General features: G+C 43.2%; 1 protein-coding gene across 10 annotated transcripts; it reads left to right on the forward strand.

Moving 5' to 3' along the window:
- Positions 1 to 1,616: 1,616 nt before the first annotated feature.
- CABYR (calcium binding tyrosine phosphorylation regulated) lies at positions 1,617 to 24,151 on the forward strand. Of its 10 annotated transcripts, none has more exons than XM_063699130.1 (6): positions 1,625 to 1,766; positions 5,756 to 5,919; positions 6,020 to 6,073; positions 18,275 to 18,619; positions 22,022 to 22,619; positions 24,067 to 24,151. In XM_063699130.1, coding segments are annotated over exons 2-6 (1,143 nt in total). In that variant the 5' UTR covers positions 1,625 to 1,766; positions 5,756 to 5,774; the 3' UTR covers positions 24,068 to 24,151. The 10 variants fall into 10 exon arrangements, with proteins under 10 accessions (XP_018869446.2, XP_063555200.1, XP_018869447.2 ...); XM_019013902.3 differs by having other exon boundaries at positions 1,627 to 1,766; positions 5,762 to 5,919; XM_019013901.4 differs by having other exon boundaries at positions 1,617 to 1,766; positions 5,762 to 5,919; positions 22,022 to 24,151.
- Positions 24,152 to 24,418: the final 267 nt, after the last annotated feature.

Raw genomic sequence — 24,418 nt, forward strand, 5'->3', positions numbered from 1 at the left:
TTTTGAGTTACAGGTATTTCTGCATAATACCTTACACCTAATAGATGTTTGAGATGACCCACCAAGGTTAGGTTAAAAAAACCATAAATGTCTCCAATTCCAAAAGACACCATAGATGAGGTACTTAGGATTTTCAGTAGCTCAGTTCATTATGTCTCTGACACCTAAATGTGTTATAAACCAAGCTATCAGAAATCATGACAGCCTCATCTCACTTTTATTTACATTACCAAAGTGGTGCTGGAGGCAAGTGATGAAGGATGAAAAATATCTGCAGACCCACCAACATACTCAGTCTAAAAGCATTTCTCCCTTTTTTTTTGTTTTGTTTTGTGAGACGGAGTCTCGCTATTTCTCCCTTTTTAAGTATGTAAACTTCCCGAGAAGAGGGAGCTTTCCTGGCACTCAGTAATAATTATTAAGTGGATTAATGAATGGCACCAGATAATGCTGACTGAGGCCTTAACATTGCCTTTTATTGCAAAGTGCTCTGGAAGCCCTATTTTTTTCTGAATTAAAAAATAGGGTTTTGTTTTATTTTGGTTTGGTTTTTGTTTTGTTTTGGTTTTTTTTGGTCAGATATCTGCCCTGGCGATGCTCTTTGGTTTAAAGTAGTTGCTTTTTAAACATTTGAAGATGGATCAAAATTAAGGCTGCTTGTACTCTGATAATCATGATTATGGTGTTATTTAGAGCCCAGCCCAAATACCTGAGCCTAAATGAGTGAAAGAGCAGAGAGTGGGCGTTTTTTTGTTTTGTTTTTTGTTTTTTTGAGACGGAGTCTCGCTCAGTAGCCCAGGCTGGAGTGCAGTGGCGCGATCTGGGCTCACTGCAACCTCCGCCTCCCAGGTTCAAGCAATTCTCTGCCTCAACCTCCAGAGTAGCTGGGATTACAGGCACCCACCACCACGCCCGGCTAATATTTTGTATTTTTAGTAGAGACAGGGTTTCACCATCTTGGCCAGGCTGGTCTTGAACTCCTGACCTCGTGATCCACCCGCCTCGGCCTCCCAAAGTGCTGGGATTACAGGCGTGAGCCACCGTGCCCGGAAGAGTGGGCGTTTTTAAATGAAGCGGTATTCCTTTAGTTTGGTAAAATTGAGCTGAAGTTACATACAGTAACACCTTGACTTGTTGCTGACGGTGTGCTTTGTGGGGATAGTTGGTGTCTGATTTCAACTGTGGAGAAACAGGAAGTTTCTGGATTCATGCTAAACTCCCATTCCACAGGCGAGTTTCAGAAAAGAAAAAGTGCTCTGTTGCATACAATTATTCACTGTGTGTCTACAACGTGGCAGAAATTATTATTCCTAAAGGTGACCGAAGAGAGCTATAGTTTATGGGGCCAGGAGCAATGTGTGGAATGGCGAGGCAGTGACAAGACAGCACTGCTATAAATCTCTTACTTTCTTTCCAAAAGAGCTCTAATTTTAAGCTCAACGACCAAAGACGGAGAGGCAGTCGCTTTGAGCTACTCCTGGCTATTTGTTGGGAAATCACCTAAATCCGTTCAGATTTAGCCAGAAAAGGGGAAATAAGTCTCCCTCGCCGGCCAAATCATGGCCTTTGTCGCTTTCGGCTCCCCATTGGCTGCGGCCGCTGCGGCCCCGCCTCCTTGCGTGGTGCGGAGCTTTGTGATGCTGGGCTTCGTGATGCACGCCCTGATGCGTGCGGGGCTATAAAAACGCTCGCAAGCGTCAAGTCTCCTCAGGAGCCGCCGGCGAGGGGGCAACGAGGAAGCTCATAAGAGCGCGGCCGGAAAGCAGGTGGGGAGAATCTGGAGAAAAGGCGCACCCTGCGGCCTCGGAGACAATTATGTCTCAGGGAGTCTCTCGCAGTGGGAGAGGTCGTCGGGGCAGGCGGAGGGTCCTCAGACTTGGGGGTGGGGGGTCTGTGGGGCGGCCCCGGCCCACACCCGGGAGTGCGGCGACCAGACGGCCAGCTGCCGAATCTGAGGCCTCGGTGGGTCCGTCGCCCGCCTCTCTTGAACAAGTCCAGGCGATGTGAGCACGCCCAGCCTCCTACATTTCACTCCCGTCTCTCCCAAACAGACCTAGCGCAAAACGAGCACTGACACAGCGGGGGCCCACACACCGGAGGTTCTTTAGGGAGAGGTCGGGGAGTGCGGTTACCTATGGCTCCGAAGTCCCCGCTGGCATCCTGAAAGGCATCGTATTTCTCGCTTAAGGCGTTACCCTTGTGGTAGTGGGAGCATGGACGTTTACAGTTGGGCGGGGCAGGATTTAAATTCTGCCAGTGGTGGACCAGTATTGGTGATAGGAGAGATCTGGGAAGAATTATTAAGCTGTCGCTTTTAAATAACCCTAATAGTGTTTGTAACAATTTTACCCGTTGACTTTTCTCAGCTTGCTTAGGACAGTTCTTTGTGGGGAACTGAACTGTAGGACGTTTAGCGTCCCTGGCCCCACACGTTCCCAAAGTCGGGGTGAGAACTAGTGGGACGGGGGATCATGGAGTGCATGGCCGCTGTCCCCACCTTTGGTAGCACCAACTACTAACTGCTTCCTGAAAGGTTGTTGGCGCCATCATGTTTTCTGGGAGCCACTTTCTTTTTTATTCTTATTTTTTATTTTTTTGAGACGGACTCTAGCTGTGTCACCCAGGCTGGAGTGCAGTGGCGCGATCTCGGCTGTCAGCCCCGCCTCCCGGATTCACGCCATTCTCCTGCCTCAGCCTCCCGAGTAGCTGGGACTACAGGCACCCGCCACCACGCCCGGCTGATTTTTTGTTTTAGAGACGGGGTTTCACCGTGTTAGCCAGGATGGTCTCCATCTCCTGACCTCGCCTCGTGATCCGCCCGACTCGGCCTCCCAAAGTGCTGGGATTACAGGCGTGAGCCACCGCGCCCGGCCTCTGGGAGCCACTTTCAAAACGGTCTATCTACTCACTTTGGGCACTTAAAGAAAATTAGACATATGATATATATGAGTATGTATCAAATATATATATGTATCAAATAGTATGTATGTATCAAACATGTCATGCTGCCTATGCCCCTTAGCATTTAGCATGTGGGACTGCGGAATCCCCACTTCTGATTTTTTTTAAAAATTCTTTTTTTGTGAGTACACAGTAGGTGTATATATTTATGGGGCACATGAAATGTTTTGATTCAGACATACAATGTTAATCACATTGTGGGGAATGGGGCATCTATCCCCTCAAACATTTATCCTTTGTGTTACAAACAATCCAGTTACACTCTTTCTGTTATTTTAAAATGTACAATTATTGACTATAGACACCCTGTTGTGCTTTCAAGTCGTAGGTTTTATTCATTTTTTATACCCATTAACCAGCCCCACTTTCCCCCTCCCCCACCCAGGCCCCATTACCTTTCCCAGCTTCTGGTAACCATCCTTCTCTATGTCCATGGGTTCAATTGTTTCAATTTTTAGCTCTCACAAATAAGAGACCATGCAACGTTTTCCTTTCTGTGCCTCACTTCATTTAACATAATAATCTCCAGTTCCATCCACTTTGTTGCAAATGACAGGATCTCATTCTTTTTTAATGGCTGAATAGTACTCCATTGTATGTATGTACCACATTTTCTTTATCCATTCATCTGTTGATAGACGCTTAGGTTGCTTCCAAATCTTAGCTATTGTCAACAGTGCTGGAACAAACATGGGAGTGCAGATATCTCTTCTGTATACTGATTTCCATTTGGGTATATACCCAGCAGTGGGATTGCTGGATCACTTCTGGTTTTTTAAAGATGGTTTAATTCAGTAAATCTGTTGAATGATATCATAAAAGGAAGTTTTCATTAAGGGATTCAATTATACTTAATTATATACTGAAAGGATTTGCTTTGGCCAGTACAGATTCATTTTGTCCTGACCTTTGGGAAGATGAGATGTGTTTTTAAGTATTGAACATTTTGCTATGAGATATTAGTTACTTTATAATAGAAGCTGTGCCCTTCTATAATTGTTGTAACTGAACTATGCCACTTAACCCCGTGAAACTCATTATTTACTGTAGGGATGTTGTTGAGGACATGGTTCATTATATCACACTATTTGCTTTATAAGGACTTCGGGGAGAAATTTCTCCTGGGTTTCAGTATCCAGAATAGCTGTGGTTCTCCCATACAACTGATGTGTTTTTCACCTCAAGAAACCTGAATCATTTAACCACCTATCTCCTATTTTGTGATGGCTGCTTGGTAGCTTAGGGACCGATTTGATGCCCATCTTTATCAAAGTGAAGGAGCTATGGCATGCATCGGAGTGCTAACTTTACCTGTAGCTTCACCTTGTTTTTCCTATCTTAGTTTTCCTAGGGATTTTCTTAAATATTTAGTTTTGTTCTTTAGAAGCCTTAGGTGATTTTTTAGGAGTCAGAATACATACACTCTGACACAGTTTCAGGTGGCAGCCTCTGCAACTCTGAGAATTACAGGTTGGTCTGTGCAATATCTCTGATACCACTTAAAAGGCAGAAAGGCAGAAGGGGAAACATAAGGGAAAATTTGGGAAGAGGGTAAGGGATATATGAGAAAAGAAAGGTACAAATGACAGTGGGTGGTATAATAATACCACAAATAAATTATACCCACACTGATTAATGTTAAAAAACAAAGTTATTCCTGCAGGTACAAAGGAGGCTGAAAAAAACCCAAAATTTAAAGCTAAAAAATGCACACTTAAACATGAGCAATGGTCGGGCACGGTGGCTCACGCCTGTAATCCCAACACTTTGGGAGCCTGTGGGTGGATCACAAGGTCAGGAGTTCAAGACCAGCCTGGCCAAGATGGTGAAACCCTGTCTCTACTAAAAATACAAAAATTGGCCGGGCGTAGTGGCCGGTACCTGTAATCCCAGCTACTTGGGAGGCTGAGGCAGAGAATTGCTTGAACCCAGGAGGGGGAGGTTGCAGTTAGGTGAGATCACGCCACTGCACTCCAGCCTGCGTGGCAGAGCGAGACTCCGTCTCAAAAAAAAAAAAAAAAAAAAAAAAAGCAACATGTCTGAGAATATATTTAGAAAAATAAGGAAAAACATTTTCTTATAGAAAAAAACTATCTTGTAACTGTTTGATGAATGTATGTACAGAAGGGCCAGTGCCTGTGTGGTTTGGAAGGACTTGTTTAGAAACAGATACATGAAATGTTAACTGCACAAAATAGTCACTGAATTTTACAGAGGCAGGTTTTGTTTTTTGTTCTTTGTTTTTAATGTCCTCAGGGTCTTGGCAGGGCTTTTCCTATGGATTTCTATAATGGTACTAGATTGCTCATCTGCACCTAGTAGGCTATTGTTAGTAGGGTTGTGTTTTTTTTTTTAAACTACCATCAAGAATTAGCCCATTTTACTAAAATGAATACCTACATATTATAACTAAAGCTGATAATTTTAATAGGAGACAGTTTATTCTTGGAAACTATAGTTAACTCATAAGGACTATTTTAGTCACTTTGGGAGGCCGAGGCGGGCAGATCATGAGGTCAGGAGATCGAGACCATCCTGGCTAACACGGTGAAACCCTGGCTCTACTAAAAAATACAAAAGATTAGCGGGGTGTGGTGCCATGTGCCTGTAGTCCCAGCTACTCAGGAGGCTGAGGCTGGAGAATCGCTTGAACCTGGGAGGCAGAGGTTGCAGTGAGCTGAGATCACGCCACTGCACTCCAGCCTGGGTGACAGAGTCTCAAAAAAAAAAAAAAAAAAAAAAGCTATTTTAGTAAAACTAATTACTTATAAGACTTTGTTTTTCTTCATTTGAGTTACAGACATCCTGCCAAAATGATTTCTTCAAAGCCCAGACTTGTCGTACCCTATGGCCTCAAGACTCTGCTCGAGGGAATTAGCAGAGCCGTTCTCAAAACCAACCCATCAAACATCAATCAGTTTACAGCAGCTTATTTTCAAGAACTTACTATGTATAGAGGTTTGTTATTCCTTTATATATTTGCTGCTTTGAAAAAGAAAACATTTTAAGTTAGGAATTTCATGTATCTGTATTTGATTTCCTGTATTGATTCCTTCAGGGAATACTACTATGGATATAAAAGATCTGGTTAAACAATTTCATCAGATTAAAGGTAAGTACCACAAGTAGTAATAGTTTTAATAATGATGTTTATTAATTATTGCATCATGACTAGCATATATTCAAACTTAAGAATGGTGCCCACAAATTATTTTATGTTTAATCACATTGTTCCTTTTTAAAATATATATATATATTTTTTAGAGACATGCTCTGTCACCCAGGCTGGAGTGCAGCGGCGCCATCATAGCTCACTGCAGCCTGGGCTCAAGGGATCCTCCTGTCTTAGCCTCCCAAGTAGCTTGGACTGCAGTTGTAAGTCACCATGTCCAACTAATTTTTTATAAATTTTTGATAGTGATAGGGTCTTGCTGTGTTGCCCAGGCTAGACTTGAACTCCTGGATGCAAGTGATCCTCCTGCCACAGCCTCCCACAGTGTTGGGATTACCGGCATGAGGAGAATTGGATTTCATAGTTATAAAGACTCAAATTATGAGATTACTGAGGAAAGCTGTATAAATACTTTGTTGGAAGGTTTTTTTTTTTTCCTTTGCAATGGAGTCTCACTCTGTTGCCCAGGCTGGAGTGCAGTGGCGTGATCTTGGCTCACCGCAACCTCTGCCTCCCGGGTTCAAACGATTCTCCTGCCTCAGCCTCCCGAGTAGTTGGGACTCCAGGCGCCCACCAGCATGCCTGGCTAATTTTTGTATGTTTAGTAGAGATGGGGTTTCGCCATCTTGGCCAGGCTGGTCTCGAACTCCTGACCTCAGGTGATCTGCCTGCCTCAACCTCCCAAAGTGCTGGGATTATACGTATGAGCCACTGTGCCCAACTGCTGTGTATGGTTATTAGTGAGTCTTGATATTTTTGGATTATCCCAGTGAGAGTGATGATGAGCAAGGAATCAGGATGGGGAAAGCTCACATGAGCAGAGAGCTATAGTATATAACATCCAAGCAGAGAATAAAATAAAAATTGGCCACTAGGCCTTAGATGCTACAGAGTACTAAAAGGAAGGAGATCTGCCAATCCTTGAGTGAGATAAACAGGTAACACTTTCCACAAAATGGAAACATTTTAAGCAATGAATGCAGCGATGTCAGAGACCAACACCTAGAGGGCAGGGCGTGATGGCTCATGCCTGTAATTCCAGCCTTTTGGAGGCTGAGGCGGGAGGAGGATCACTTGAGCCCAGGAGTCCAAGACCAGCCTAGGCAAAATAGTGAGACCCCCATCTCTAAACAAACAAACAAAAGAAAACAAAAACACCCAGAGACCAGTTATGCCTCTACCAGAGGTAATGGAGAGCAGCATAAAAGGACATGTGGATCAGAGACAGAGCTTACCCCAGACTCAGCTTACCCCTCTTTAGAAGGAGGAGAACCTTTAATAAAGGAGCAATAGCCCAAAAGACTCACTAATTAACCAAAAGACTTTTAAACTAGAAGGGACAGATTTTTAAACCAAGATCAAGTTCTGCTATTGGGAAACAAGCATTTTAATGGAAGATGAGATCAGTTAGAGAAAGTAATACTTTTCTGGCATATCTAAGTCACATTATGTAAATTGTGACCCCTTTACAACAGCATGGCATCCAAAGCTTTCTATGATTTCAGTCTGTCCTACCTTTGTAATCATTGCAATCATCTCATTTCATAGACCTCATGTGCCGTATATTTAAGACAATCTGTCATCTCCTGAAATGTGAAATTTCAAATCATTTGATTTGGGCTTATGTTCCTTCTCCCTCCAGGAGTTCCTTTCAACTCCTTTTTCTACCTTTTAAATCCTACATATCCTTGAAGTCCAATCCATAATTTCATTTAACAAATATTTAAATTCCTGACAATTTCCAGATGCTGTGCTAGGTGAAATTCAGCAGAGAGGGAGAGATTTTCATTTCAGCTATGATAGAGAAGCCAGTATTGGACTTATCCTCCTATCATAAACAGACATAAAAGCTGTATAAATTATATAAAACAAAGTCCAGCACCTAGATTCTTGGGAGAAAGGATTCCTAGAAATTCAGCCCATATTCACAGAGGCTTTCTTCCTGAGGACACTTTCAAATTCTTGTGCAGGGAAATATAGCCCAAGCAGTGAGTGAAATCTAGGGAGAGGTGACAGAGGAGCAGAATTTGAGTCTTCAGTGTGGCTGGGATGTGAGTGACAGTACCAGAAAGGAGGCATTTTCAGAGAAGGACCTCCAAAAGTTTGCACAAAAATTTCCCTTGGGTTTTTGTCCAACTCCTAAGCTCCTCATGTGTGGAGTAAAGCTTGAGGAGGTTTAGCAGAAAAGAGCTATTGGGGGACTGAAAGCTAAGTCGAGAGATCAGAACCGTTTAGTGTTGGGAGAGGCTTTGCAGGTTGGGCCCAGCCAGAAATAAGAGATTTTTGTGAAACCCTGGCAATTCAGTTGAGACCTCAGAAAGGTCATACACTCTGAATGTGCTAGGAGTAAGAACAAAGCTGAAGTATGCCCACTTTAACAGAATTTATAATCAAATCTCAAGAGGATCAAATTGATTTGCCATTAGAACAAAATCAGTACCATTTAGAAGAAAATTAACAATCAGAGCCTCTACAATGTGTCATTTACAGTTTCCAGCATACAGTTAAAAACTACTAGACATTCAAAGAAGCAGGAAGAAGTGACTAATAAGGGCTAAAACAACACACTCACTAGAAACAGACCCATAGAATATCCTGATACTGGAATTACTACATGAGGTGGATAGAAAATAACCATGATTGATATTTTGAAAAGATGGAAAATAGGTGAAAAGATGCAGAACTTCAACAGAGTTAGAAACTACAAAATAAGAAACATTTATTCCATAACTGCAAACTATAAAATTATATGGCTTTATTAGAAGACAGAATTAGGAAACTAAAAAACGAGCCAACAGACAACAACCAAATTAAGGCAAAGAGAAAAATAGAAAAGAATGTAAGAGATGTATATGGAACATTGTCAAAAGGTCTGTGTCCACCTGTAGTCTCAGCTACTCAGGAGGCTGAGGCACGAGAACCGCTTGAACCTGGGAGGCAGAGGTTTCAGTGACCCAAGATTGCACCACTGCACTAAAGCCTAGGCGACAGAGCAAGACTGTCTAAAAAAAAAAAAAAAAAAGTCTATGTCATTGCAGTCACAGGAAAAGAGTGGAAAAGTAGTAGTATTTGAAATGGCTGAGAATTTTCCCACTCTGAAAGACAAGTTTACAGGTTCAAGAAGTCTTATGAACCCATGGCAGGATAAATACAAAGAAAATGACACACAGGTACATCACAGCTAAACTGCTGAAAAAGACAAAATCTTGAGAGCAGGCGGAGGGGTAAAAAGGCACTTTACTTTTCAGGGGAACAATAATAAGACAAATAGGTGATTTCTTAATAGAAACCATAGAAGCCAAAAGACAATGGAATGACATAAAGTGACCTAGAATGCCAGCCTAGAATTAATATATACCCAGGGAATATATCCTTTAAAAAATGAATGCAAAATAAAGACATTCTCAGGCAGACAAAAACTGAGAAGAATGCATTGCCTACTCTATAAGAAATGCTTTTAAAGAAGTTTATAAGCAGGGGCATGGTGGTTCATGCCTGCAATCCAAGTGCTTTGGGAGGCTGAGGTGGGAGGATCACTTGAGGCCACGAGTTTGAGACCAGCCTCAGCAACATAGTGAGACCTTGTCTCTACAGAAAATTTTTTAAAAATTAGCTGGGCATGGTGGCACACACCTGTAGTCGTGGATATTCAGGAGGCTGAAGCTGTGATCACACCACTGCACTTCAGCCTAGGTGATAGTGCAAAACCATGTCTCAAAAAAAAAAAAAAAAGCCTATAGGCAAGCGAGGAATACAAGGGAACTTCCTAAATCTAGGAATGGGTGTATACACACAAAAACTTACAGATGATCCAACTGACCCATTGTACCCAATGGTGAATATTGAATGCCTTCCCCTCAAGATTGGGACCAGGACAAAGATCTCCAATGTTACGATTTCTATTTAGCTTTGTACTGTAGGTTATAATCAGTGCCATAAGGCAAACAAATTTTTTTAAAAAAGGAAAGGCATATTAAGAAATAAAACTATTCACAGATGACATGACTATGATGTAGGAAATCGAAAATAATCCGCTTTTTAATCAGCTTTATTCTATAGAGGAGAGGGTATATGGGACACAGCCCAGATGTTTATGGGCAGAAGGTTTAAAAAAGTACAGATACATTATCTAGTAGCTGTAAATCTTAAGATAATGAATTCAACAAGTACCCAGAGAGAAAATGGGTATTATGGATGTCATAGAATAAAAAACAGATATGGTATCTAAAGAGCAGCATTTAACACAATCCCCCTGTCATGTTTCTTTACGACTTCTAATTTATGCCTCATATCAGTTAGGAAAGCTTTCAGCTGCAAGTAACAGCAAATCAATTAAGAGTGACTTTAAGAAAACAACATATCTGAAAAGGTGTTCATTCTGCTCCTAATATAATTTAATAATAAGTATCACATATCTAGGCACTCTGCTGTGTCATTCTTAGGATGTTTTACATGTCCCCTCATGCTACTGCTCCAGGTGTTATGCCTGTGTTTACATCAGGAAGGAGGAGAAAGTGGTGGCAGTAGTGACATTTGTTCCTTTGATTAAGAAAGGAACACTTTTGCAAGTTTTCCAGCAGATTTCCGCTTCTGTCCCACAGGCCAAAGGAGGCTGATACAATTTATGGTAAGGGAGATCAGAATTGTCCCATGCATTGCAGGACATCTAGCATCCCTGATCCTGCCTCCTAAAATACTAATGCCTCCCAGGTATTGAAATAAATAAAAATGTCCCCTCTACATCTACGAATACTCTCAGTGGAAGGGGGATACTACTACCCCTTGAGAACCAGTGTGCCATTAGTGGTTTATCACCTGGGGCTGGGTACATTGCTGCCACTAATCTAGCTAAGATTCTCTTAGCAAAGAATAAGGGAGGGAATGTCTGCTATTCCACCCACCCTGCTTTAATTCTTTGCCCTTAAGTGAAGTTGGGAGAGATGAGGTTTGGTAAAAATGTGGGGAGGGAGGATGTGTTGGGAGTGATGGTGTGCCTGGAATTGGTGGGTTCTTGGTCTCACTGACTTTAAGAATGAGGCCGCGGACCCTTGCGGTGAGTTACAGCTCTTAAGGTGGCGCGTCTGGAGTTTGTTCCTTCTGACGTTCGGATGTGTTCGGAGTTTCTTCCTTCTGGTGGGTTCGTGGTCTCGCTGGCTTTAGGAGTGAAGCTGCAGACCTTCATGGTGAGTGTTACAGCTCTTAAGGCAGCACGTCTGGAGTTGTTCGGTTCTCCTGGTGGGCTCGTGGTCTTGCTGGCTTCAGGAGTGAAGCTGCAGACCTTCGAGGTGAGTGTTACAGCTCATAAAAGCAGTGTGGACCCAAAGAGTGAGCAGTGGCAAAATTTATTGCAAAGAGCAAAAACAAAGCTTCCACAGTGTGGAAGGGGACTTGAGCGGGTTGCCACTGCTGGCTCGAACAGCCTGCTTTTATTCTCTTATCTGGCCCCACCCACATCCTGCTGATTGGTAGAGCAGAGTGGTCTGTTTTGACAGGGCGCTGATTGGTGCGTTTACAATCCCTGAGCTAGACATAAAGGTTCTCCATGTCCCCACCAGATTAGTTAGATACAGAGTGTGGACACAAAGGTTATCCATGGCCCCACCAGAGTAGCTAGAGTGTCGATTGGTGCATTCACAAACCCTGAGCTAGACACAGGGTGCTGATTGGTGTGTTTACAAACCTTGAGCTACATACAGAGTGCTGATTGGTGTATTTACAATCCCCGAGCTAGACATAAAGGTTCTCCAGGGCCCCACCAGAGTATCTAGATACAGAGTGTTGATTGGTGCATTCACAGACCCTGAGCTAGACAGGGTGCTGATTGGTGTGTTTACAAACCTTGAGCTAGATACAGAGTGCCGATTGGTGTATTTACAATCCCGGAGCTAGACATAAAGGTTCTCCACGTCCCCACCAGACTTAGGAGCCCAGCTGGCTTCACCCAGTGGATCCTGCACTGGGGCTGCAGGTGGAGCTGCCTGCCAGTCCCGGTGCTGTGCGCCCGCATTCCTCAGCCCTTGGGTGGTCGATGGGAATGGATGCTGTGGAGCAGGGGGCGGCGCTCATCGGGGAGGCTCGGGCCGCACAGGAGTCCACGGAGTGGGTGGGAGGCTCGGGCATGGCGGTCTGCAGGTCCCGAGCCCTGCCCCGTGGGAAGGCAGCTAAGGCCTGGCAAGAAATCAAGCACAGCGCCGGTGGGCTGGCACTGCTGGGGGACCCAGTACACCCTATGCAGCTGCTGGCCCGGGTGCTGAGCACCTCATTGCCCGGGGCGGCAGGGCCGGCCCGCTGCTCGGAATGCGGGGCCCGCCAAGCCCATGCCCACCCGGAACTCCAGCTGGCCTGCAAGCGCGGCGCACAGCCCCGGTTCCCGCTGGTGCCTCTCCCTCCACACCTGCCTGCAAGCTGAGGGAGCCGGCTCTGGCCTTGGCCAGCCCAGAAAGGGGCTCCCACAGTGCAGCGGTGGGCTGAAGGGCTCAAGTGCCGCCAAAGTGGGAGCCCAGGCAGAGGAGGCGCCAAGAGCGAGCAAGGGCTCTGAGGACTGCAGCACGCTGTCACTTCTCAATGGGGTGAGGGAGACAGAAATAGACCCGGAAGAGAAGAGGGAAGGACAAAGCCAAAGAGATGCCAAACTGCATTTGGTGTTGCTCACTGTGGCCCAGAGAAGTTTGATGGCAGTGCTGGAGAACCAAGAGGAGAATGAAGGCAAAGGGGCATGGCGTGGGAGAGATTACCTAGGATAGGCTGAATGGCTGTTCTCCCTCAAACTGGCCATGCCCTCTTTTGCTTTCCACCTCCTACAGTCCAAATTACTAGCCACTTTCACACGTGTTCCTTATTTCTAAAGCTTAACCAAAATTACCTAAAAGCCACTGTACCCCATACATATTTCAGTCACTGTGCTGACTACATTGTCATATAATCAATCATCTGCCTGTATCCTTAATCAGAATGAGATCTTTAGGAAGTCTTATTCCTCTTTGATAGATGGTGCAACTAATGTTTGTTGAATGAAGAAAGAATGGAACGAAGGGCAAGGAGGAAGAGGGGAGAAAATAAACCACCTACTTTATAGTCTCTGGTATTCTCATTCCAATCAGTTCAATACAGACTAGTTGGAATCTTCTGTTTTAAATTCTTAAAAGACTACGTACCATACATATTCCTGACCTTAAGCACTCTCTTTGAGCTTCCCACCTCCCACCTCCAGTTTTTTTTGTTTTGTTTTGTTTTTTTTTTTTTTTTGAGACGGAGTCTCACTCTGGCCCCAGGCTGGAGTGCAGTAGTGAGATCTCAGCTCACTGCAAGCTCCGCCTCCCGGGTTCACGCCATTCTCCTGCCTCAGCCTCCCGAATAGCTGGGACTACAGGCGCCCGCCACCACGCCCGGCTAATTTTTTGTATTTTTAGTAGAGACAGGGTTTCACCGTGTTAGCCAGGATGGCCCACCTCCAATTCTTATACAGCCTCTCATATCTCTTGTTAGGCCCTGCTGCTTATACACTTCTGGTCTTTGATACCTTTCAGATTTCCCATTCCATGCCAGAATATGTCCTTTTCCTTATGCTTCTTGGGCAGTTATGTACTTCAGTACCCTGAATCTCTATATGAATTGTGCCTATTTAAAAAAATACCATATGCTTGGAATTTATCTCTATCTTACTGGTTTCATGGAAAATCAGAATTCTGCAATGAATTTTAAAGTTAGCCAATTTGAGTCATTTTATTATACTTAAAAAGGAACTTTTTTACAAGAAGGAATGCCTTTAGTTATGTTCCTAATTCTCAGTGTGTATAGTTTTGTCAGCTTAAGTAGAACCAGATCACCAAAGTCATAGTGGGTTAATCTTCATAAGGTTGAAAGATCAACCTTTAGCAAACCTAGTTTGCAACTTGAAGAAATTCTGTCTTATACAACCGACATAATCTCAAGGTTACAAGTCAGCGACTGTTATAAGTATTTAAAGCCAACCTTAAAACATTAGAGAAAAGCTTTTTACCCTTAATAAACAGATAATGACATGAACTCAATACAGATTTACATTATATGTGTATAGTAACTAGTAAGTATATATTTGCCAGCATTCTTTCATGTATTCCAAACAAAGCCAAATGGTTGATCTAGTGTTTGCATTTTTTTTTTTTTTTTTTTTTTAAAGACAGAGTCTAGCTTTGTTGCCCAAGCTGGAGTGCAGTGGCACAATCTCAGCTCACTGCAACCTCTGCCTCCCGGGCTCAAGCAATTCTCCTGCCTCAGCTTCCTGAGTACCTGGGATTACAGGCACGTGCCACTGTGCCTGGCTTATTTTTGTATTTTTAGTAGAGACACAATTTCACTATGTTGGCTGGGCTGGTCTCGAACTCCTGGCCTCAAGTGATCTGCCTGCCTCAGCCTCCCAAAGTGCTGGGATTATACGCATGAGCCATCGTGCCTGACCTAGTGTTTGCATTTGCAAAAACACTATAAAAGTTTAAGGCATCTGGTCTCAGTTTTTAATTATGAAAAAGTCCATAAGTATATAACACACACATATAAAGAAAAAACATCCTGTATTTTACCACCCAGTTTAGGAAATAGCCAATTTAATTTTAATCAAAGCTGAATTAAAGATATTTGAGATGTATATTTTTAATTTGATATCACATTTTCAAAACTTTTCTGTATCGCTTTTTAAATGGGTACTGATTCATTCCTTCCCCATTTATATGTGATTTAGAGTTTATTCAGTGCTTTCAGATGCATTATTTCACTTAATGTCCACAGAAACTCCATGAAGTCAGAGTTATAATCCCCATTTTGCAAGTGAGGAGGCCTGAAGCTTGGAACAGTTGACTTGGTCATGCAGCTATTAAATCTCAGAACCAGGACTGGAACAACCTAGGTTTTCTCATTAACTTTTTTACTATGAGAAAGTTGCAGGGAAGAAAACAATATCATACATTCCCTGGTAAATTGTTAAGGATTCATAATTATAAATGCTTTACCTTTCCAGAATGGTGGTTATAAGGGATGTTTTTGTTTAGCAGGGGACTTCTAGAGACAAAAATATTGAGCTTTTTTAACATTTAAAAAATTAATTACATTTTAATCTTCTAGACGTAATTTCAGGTACCATGAACCTGTGAGGGAGACACTTTTAATTAAAAGAGCAAGTGGTCCTTTCCAGAGTTGCCTAAATCATACCACAAGCAACCTGTCAGGTCCCGTGCAGGCAGTCTAGGGATTGCAGTAATCCAATCCCTAGATTGGCTGCGTTCTTGATAAACGCTCATGGTAAGTAAATCAGTGGTTGGAGAATTTAAGACCTAATGGGGGAAAATAGGGAGGCCTTCAATTGGTGTGGGTATGGGGAGGTCAGTCTGGTTAGGAGTTGGACTTGGGTTTTATTGTTGCTTTCATTACCTTCACTGTACTACAGGCCTCAAAACCTTCTAGGAGAAGGCTGCCAAGACCTTTTGCCTGAGGGTGGGGCTGGGGTGCCAGAGGGTATTTCTCAGCATCTGTGCTTCCCCCTCAGCTTTCAGCCTTCTCTGCCAGCATGCCCCACAAAGGGCATCTCTCTCCAAACTCTTGCCCTCCTCTCCTGGTGGCAGCCTGCTGTCTCTTGTTTCTTAGCCTTGGGCTGGTTAGCAGTACAGGAGGTTCCCTGTTGTTCTGGGCCTGCCTTAGGCCTAGGCTGGACTTGTGCACCTGGGCTTTGGACACGGGGCTTTCTCGGTGTTCCTGCCCTCCGTCATGTGGTAGCCAAACTCTGCCTTCTCTCTGTGGTCAGTCTTGAGCCAGTGTCTCCTGTCTCTGCCTTGATAATAGGAGCGCTCTCTCTGGCCTTCAACCCTGCCCCCATCTTTCATGTGAGGCACGTGGAAAAGTGTTTGCTAATGAGTGTGAATTCTCCTTGGGTCTGGAGTCCCAGGTAATTCCAGACTGACATCTAGTGCACCTTTGGCCTTTACCAGTACATTAAGATTATAGCTGGTACATTCTTACCAGCTGGTGTGATGGCAGCCTATTCTTTCTGGGCCCTGCTACAGCTGAGACTGTTCTTATGTCCCTTTTCTCCTTGGAGGGGCTGGTTCCTCTTTTGAAATCAGATTACTTGATTACTTGGTTACCTTTTGACTTCAGCTCTCTGCTGGACTCAAGAAAAGTTATGTTTTTGTGGCTTATCTATCTGGCTTTTTCCTGTTGTTATGATGGAAACAATGTATTTTGTAGCTTTCTATATCCTAAGCATAAGAGTAACTCTCCCAAGGTTAGGCTTAAATAAGATTTTTCGGCTGGGTGCGGTGGCTCAACCCCTGTAATCCCAGCACTTTGGAAGGCCGAGGCAGGTGGATCACAAGGTCAGGAGTTCAAGACTAGCTTGGCCAACGTGGTGAAACCCTGCCTCTACTAAAAATACAAAAATTAGCCGGGCATGGTGGCGGGCGCCCATAGTCCTAGCTACTCAGGAGGCTGAGGCAGGAGGATTGTTTGAACCCGGGAGGTAGAGGTTGCAGTGAGCCGAGATGGCACCACTGCACTCTAGCCTGGGCAACAGAGCAAGACTCCATCTCAAAAAAAAATTTTTTTCCCCTCCTCAGAACTCCAAGATCTTTATTAGTTCCAATTAGGTATTTGTACTTTTTAACCTATATTTGTCTATCTTATTTCCCCTATTAAATGTAAGCTATATTGAGGTCTCGTCTTAATAGTCTTTCTATCCTCAACAGTGCCTAGACCATTCTTACATGTAGTATGTAGCACAAGCACTCAGTCAAATGTGCTGGTGGATAAAAGGGCTTTCCTAAAAAGTGGATGGGAAAGTCCTGAAGAGGTGAATGGTTAGGAAAATGAGGTTATTGTTCTAAGCAGAGGGAGGTAACGATAGATGTGGCTTTCTCTCTTTTTGAATCTTTCTCTGCATGTGAGCATTTGGTATAATGTCCATGTCCCAAATTAGAAATCTTAATTGAATTTATAAAACATCAGCAGCCAATGTCAAAGGAGACACTGCAGGACACTACTTTTCAGAATGCAGCTGAACCTATTGAAAACATGTCTCCAAAGTTTTGACTTGAGCCAAATATATTCTTATGAAGCAAATTCTGCTTTTCTTATAAATTTCATTAGAGAAATGCTTCCCAAAGGAAAATTCTCAGCAAACAGATGTGAAAACTTTTGATGAGTTAACGACTAAGGTAGTTAGGTATGTGGGTGATGCACATAAAATATTACAGCAGTTTTCCAGCTCTAGGATTTTGTATATGTCATCAGCTGTTGTGACCTTCCAACCCATGAGAATTTTCCTCATGCCTGAGGATTCACTTAAGTCTACACTTTCAGATCCAGAGATATCTTTCTTTTCCTCTTGGCTGGGTCAGTCTGACTTTGGCTGCATGATCACACATTACTAGCAGGTGCTACCATTTTTAGGTTAGAATATGTGACTTTCTTAAAGTAAAAAAAAATCCTATAGTCCTCTAGCTTATCAATTCATTAAGTTAAACTTTATATACCAATTTTCTTAAATGGAGGAATGCCATTATTAATATGCAGCATCTATGTCATTACTAAATTACTACACCAACAAAGATGAAATAATTTATTGCCCAAGTTGGTCTCCCCCCCACCCAACCTTTTCCCCCAGTTTTGTGTGGAAGTTTGATCAGGAGCTTTCTCCATGGAGGTTTTCAGCTTCCTTATTTCTAGGCACAAAGTTATGATCTTTCCCTGATGCTGACCACCTTAGGATGATATCTGATTATTAGTCTTGCTACTGTGCTATTAAGTGTCACTTATTTCTAAGGAAATGAATTGAGGGTCTTGGAGTAGATAAGGACAGGAATGTTTTATTACCCACACTACAGATGTTGGAAAACAAAGCTGAAAACTCTTTTATATTTGTGTCTATACTGACATCTGAATGCTTAACCCATTATTGCTTTTTTTTTTGGTGGTGGTGGGTAGAGATGGGGTCTCACTGTTGGCCAGGCTGGTCTTGAACTCCTGGGCTCAAGCGATCCTCCTGCCTCAGCCTTCCAAAGTGCTGGGATTACAGGCATGAGCCACTACATCCCTATTATTGCCTTCTTTAAAAATCTTTTTTTCTCTAAAAATCTTTTTAGATGTTAATTAACCCATCTGGTTGTTGTGTTTTAGTAGAGAAATGGTCAGAAGGAACGACACCACAGAAGAAATTAGAATGTTTAAAAGAACCAGGAAAAACATCTGTAGAATCTAAAGTACCTACCCAGATGGAAAAATCTACAGACACAGACGAGGACAATGTAACCAGAACAGAATATAGTGACAAAACCACCCAGTTTCCATCAGTTTATGCTGTGCCAGGCACTGAGCAAATGGAAGCAGTTGGTGATCTTTCTTCCAAACCAGCCACCCCTAAGACTACTACTACCCCACCCTCATCACCACCTCCAACAGCTGTCTCACCAGAGTTTGCCTACGTCCCAGCTGACCCAGCTCAGCTTGCTGCTCAGATGTTAGGTAAAGTTTCATCTATTCATTCTGATCAATCTGATGTTTTAATGGTGGATGTGGCCACCAGTATGCCTGTTGTTATCAAGGAGGTGCCAAGCTCAGAGGCTGCTGAAGATGTCATGGTGGCTGCTCCTCTTGTGTGTTCTGGAAAGGTGCTAGAAGTGCAGGTTGTGAACCAAACATCTGTCCATGTAGATTTGGGTTCTCAACCTAAAGAAAATGAGGCTGAACCATCAACGGCTTCCTCAGCCCCCTTGCAGGATGAACAAGAACCTCCTGCTTATGATCAAGCTCCTGAGGTCACTTTGCAGGCTGATATTGAGGTTATGTCAACTGTTCATATATCATCTGTCTATAACGATGTGCCTGTGACTGAAGGAGTTGTTTATATCGAGCAACTGCCAGAACAAATAGTTATCCCTTTTACTGATCAAGTTGCTTGTCTTAAAGAAAATGAGCAGTCACCACGAGTTAGTCCCAAATCTGTAGTAGAAAAGACCACCTCTGGCATGTCTAAAAAATCTGTAGAGTCTGTAAAACTTGCACAGTTGGAGGAGAATGCAAAATATTCCTCAGTATATATGGAGGCAGAAGCAACAGCTCTGCTCTCTGACACATCTTTGAAAGGTCAGCCTGAGGTACCTGCACAACTCCTGGATGCAGAAGGCGCTATCAAAATAGGCTCTGAAAAATCTCTGTACCTTGAAGTGGAGATCACTTCAATAGTCTCTGACAATACTGGGCAGGAGGAGTCTGGGGAAAACTCTGTACCCCAGGAGATGGAAGGCAAACCTGTGCTCTCTGGGGAAGCTGCAGAAGCAGTGCACTCAGGTACATCTGTAAAGTCATCTAGTGGCCCCTTCCCTCCTGCTCCAGAAGGCCTTACTGCACCAGAAATTGAACCAGAAGGGGAAGCAACAGCTGAATAAGGTTTGATGAAGCCAGGTAAGAAAATCAGGTATTTCCATTACAAATTGCATTTCAGGTGACATCTGTATTTCAGGTAGCTATCTCTGTCGGCTCCCTGCAGATTGGTCAGTCTTTATTTTCAATAGACTTTTTTTAAATGCCAAAGCCATTTAAAGGCTTTGTTGTATTTGAGATTCTACTACTATGAGAGGAGTGATTTTTAAAGTGATGTCCCCAAAGCCTGGCCTCAGAGTTTGGTCATCCAGCACTTTTGCGTTATACTTTTGGACATATTATGTAGTCAACAACAGTATAGCCTGTTGTCAGGTACAGAATATATTCATGTGATCTGAATATGCTGATTGCAAAACTGTAATTAGAGGGTGTTGGTTTGAAATTTTCCTCTTGTGAATCTAAAAATTAAACTACAGCAATGCATTTACATAGGCTATGGCATTTTAAAAAGTGAAAAAATGGTGGTGTGTTTGACTGCTTTAACACTGAGTCAGGTGAGCTCTGTAACCAGGTTTGGGGTGCTGGGCCATGCGTTTGTGTTCTGCCTGGGAGCTTCCTGCAGCTGAAGGAGCAGTTTCATAGCTAGATGGAGAGGGGAAAGGTCAGGGGAGCCGGGAGGTATCAGCAGCAGAAAGGACAGCCCGGCACTTGCGGCACTTGAACAGCAATAGATGCAGTTCACGTAATTGGCTTCCTTTGATCAGCTCCCTCTCCCTGGCAGGTGCCAAAATCAAGCTGCTTTCTTGGCTGTTGAACTATCACCATGTTTTCCTATGACATAGACATGATGTGACCTTCATCTCCATCTAATTATGGCATTTGGTCTGCTCACCTTCCTGCCTTATGGATAATTGCAGGGGCCCTTCTCTTTTTAGGGACAGAAGGGACGTGCATGAGCCAACCCCCCATTCCTTTTGCAAAAACTCTCTCAATCCTGACTCTTAACTGAGCCAGAGTGATTCAAAAAGTGTTAGCAAAGCAGGTGTTTAGAAAAGATCACATTTTGTCTGGCAGTGTGACAGGGATTCTGCACAGCTGGAAAGGCAGAGGGCAGTGCTGGGAGTGGAGCGTGTGGGACTGGCACTATATTTGTGGCTTAAGCAGCATATCCAGACCAAGTCACTGTTTTCAAATGCTTAACTCTTTCTAAAGGAAAACAGAGTTGTCCACAACACTAAGAGGATATTAACCACAAATTCAGATTATCAAAACCTCTCTCCCTGTGAGACAGCTGAAGACCTGGTTTGTACATATTTTTCAACAAGCTTAAAAAAAAAGATTACTTGAAAGTATCTGAAGCTGTTGGAAAAATGGCCACTTAATCATGTGCGTAGTGTTATTTTTTTTTTTGAGACGGAGTTTTGCTCTTGTTGCCCAGGCTGGAGTGCAGTGGCGTGATCTTGCCTCACCACAACCTCCGCCTCCCGGGTTCAAGTGATTCTCCTGCCTCAGCCTTCCGAGTAGCTGGGATTACAGGCATGCGCCACCATACCCGGCTAATTTTGTATTTTTAGTAGAGATGGGGTTTCTCTATGTTGGTCAGGCTGGTCTCGAACTCCCAACCTCAGGTGATCCACCCTCCTCGGCCTCCCAAAGTGCTGGGATTACAGGCGTGAGCCACTGCGCCCGGCTCGTAGTGTTATTTTCTTTTCAGGGGAAGAAAAAAGGCTGCACCGGGGATAGATGGCCCAGTGTTCAAAAGGTAAACTCGGCACATTTGGGCAAAGTGAAACTCCTCTATTGGGAACCTTTTGTCCGAGGGCCCATCTTCTGGGACTTGGTTCTCCCAAGACAGTACTGTCTTCAAGAGGCAGGTCACACTTGCATTATAGATGGCACTCCTAAACCTCTTTTTCTCAACCCAAAGAATCCCTGTGGGACCAGCCAGCCTTTTACTGCCACCTCGGATCTATGATTTCAAGTCTTGCCTAAAAGGTGCTCTCTGGGGTTCTCAATCCTAGATTATGTGACGTTTTATGTGTGGTAACAGATTAATGGGAGATAATGGTGCCTGTGAAGGGCCAGAGAGATTTTGATTATGTGAAGATGATACCTAGTGCTAACTTCTTTAGGAAACAAACACTATGCACATGCACTAACGCTTCCTTTAATGGCTTAACACACTCTTCAATTGACTTTTGGGTAAAGCTAAAGGTTGTGTTGACCAGTTTCGTCTGCGAGGAGCCTATAGAAGCCACGTCTAAAGTTGAAGTAGCTGGAAACTGCAACTTAGAATAAGATTGCTTCTTCAGCCACAACTGTAGTGTCCCTGCCACTTGCCACCACAACACTGTTCTCGTTTTTCAACTGTAGAGAATCTCTTTCACCTGTCAAACACGATTATGCAGCCCTCTCTATAGCATGCTCTATGGTACATATCACTACAGCTGTTTTATATGTAAAAGAGACTTACAAAGACATTACTATGCATAGTGCCTGATACAGAGACCAAAACTTTAATTCCTGCAAAATTTTTTTTTATAGCAATGGCAACAAGTGAACGAGGACAACCACCACCATATTCTAACATGTGGACCCTTTATTGTCTAACTGATAAGAATCAACAAGGTCACCCATCACCGCCACCTGCACCTGGGCCTTTTCCCCAAGCAACCCTCTATTTACCTAATCCTAAGGATCCACAGTTTCAGCAGCATCCACCAAAAGTCACTTTTCCAACTTATGTGATGGGCGACACCAAGAAGACCAGTGCCCCACCTTTTATCTTAGTAGGCTCAAATGTTCAGGAAGCACAGGGATGGAAACCTCTTCCTGGACATGCTGTTGTTTCACAGTCAGATGTCTTGAGATATGTTGCAATGCAAGTGCCCATTGCTGTTCCTGCAGATGAGAAATACCAGAAACATACCCTAAGTCCCCAGAATGCTAATCCTCCAAGTGGACAAGATGTCCCCAGGCCAAAAAGCCCTGTTTTCCTTTCTGTTGCTTTCCCAGTAGAAGATGTAGCTAAAAAAAGTTCAGGATCTGGTGACAAATGTGCTCCCTTTGGAAGTTACGGTATTGCTGGGGAGGTAACCGTGACTACTGCTCACAAACTTCGCAAAGCAGAAACTGAAAACTGGTAGGTACACTTTCCTACCATAATATTTAGGCCTTAACACACGCGCGTTTTAAGCATTTTGATTTCTTGACCTGGAGATTTAGATATTTAAAAACAATTTGAGATAATAAGTTGGGGTATACTCTAACTTCCTGGGGTTACTGTCTCCAACTTCCTAACCACCAGTTACTAATAAATGCACAGCAGGTGCACTGTACCACAATGACTCATGCCAAGGATTTGACGCCCGATACATGAAACTAATGAACTCAGTCGCCTTTGAATACCTAGTCCATTGTCTAACACACTGGTAGATGCGAAAAGGGGATGGATTTTTAAAACAGGACAATTTAGTTGGCATGTGCATGTTTAGGGAGTAGGGAGGAGCTGGGAACAACTGAAGAGCAAGGTAAGAGAGAAAGTCTCGATTATGTAACGGAGCACTTAATCCACGTGGTAAGAGGCAGTAGATGGAGAGGTGAGAGGCAAGTAAAGAGCTAAACAGCAGCTGAGATTAACTGTGGATGAGACAGTTTGATCACTCACAAATCATTTTTTAATTTTTCATTCATACTTAATGCCAAACCTTATGCTAGCCCTCCTCTCCTATGTGTGGACAGTAGAGTGAGCAAAAACATGGGACCTACATCTTAGTTGGGGAGACAGACAAAAAAGTGTATTACAACATGTAAAGTATTATGGAGAAAACAAGGTACTGACACAGGCCTACCTTTAATTGTCACTATCAGGTAGGGTGTTCAGGCTCAGATGTAAACTGACACCTGAGTATGAGAAGAAGCCAGCTTTGCAGGGTGCGCCCAGGCTGTGTCCTAGGGCAGAAAAGAACACGGGGGTTCCAGAGACAGCAAAGTAGGCCACAGTGAGACTGGCTGGGGGAAAATGGGGAGATTATATAAAATGAAGAAAGAAAGATTTTGATTGAAAAGTTCAATGGGAAGCCAGCACAAGTGTTTTAAGCAGAAGAATGACTGATTGCTGTTTCTATTAGATCACTCAGGCTATGTGGAAAACAGATTAGCAGTAAGGGGGAGGTCAACAGAGGAAGCAGGGAGATGAGTTGAAAGTACAGAAGTGTTATACACCAATTAGTTACTTAAAATAATTAGTGGGAATTTTAAGTTGAACATCTGAGAGATTGACAAAAGCTAGATTTCATTCATAAGCAGGCTCAAGGACCAGTTACTATATTTAAGGAAAGACAAAATTATCTTAGGGCTACGTGTACTTCTTCAAACTCTTTATGGACTTCTAGTGGAATTGCCAAAATGGCTGTTTTCAGCATGAAATTGCTGGGATATTTCAGTGCAAAAGCCCATAGGTAACTAGTTAAGCTTAGTAACAGAGCAGGAGGGTAGACCTTGCATTTCTGATCTTCTACTCATTTCACATGTTCGGTTTCATGTTTAACTTTAAACAATTCAGTGTTTGTTTGCATTATTCCTAACAGATCCAGAAATGACGCTGTCTGGGTCAACATTTCAGGGAGGAGTCTGCCACCAGTGTAATGTATCAATAAACTTCATGCAAGCATACAATTTTGTATTGCCTTTTTTTGTAATTTAGGAGGACTACAACCAACCAACCAAACACAAAAGGCCTATCTTTTCAGACTTATAAAGCAATAGCATTTTCCAACTCCTATGTGTATACTTTTAAGCTATTCCCACTCTAACAGATCTAGTAACAAATTTTCTAACCAGGTAGTTCCACTTGATTCTGCATTTGAGATTCACACCGAATGAATACGGTAGCACCTCTCTATGCTGTATCTATCCAGAGATGATTAACTGAATGCTAAA

Source organism: Gorilla gorilla, chromosome 17 (genome assembly GCF_029281585.2).
Source record: "Gorilla gorilla gorilla isolate KB3781 chromosome 17, NHGRI_mGorGor1-v2.1_pri, whole genome shotgun sequence".
NCBI lineage: Eukaryota > Metazoa > Chordata > Mammalia > Primates > Hominidae > Gorilla > Gorilla gorilla.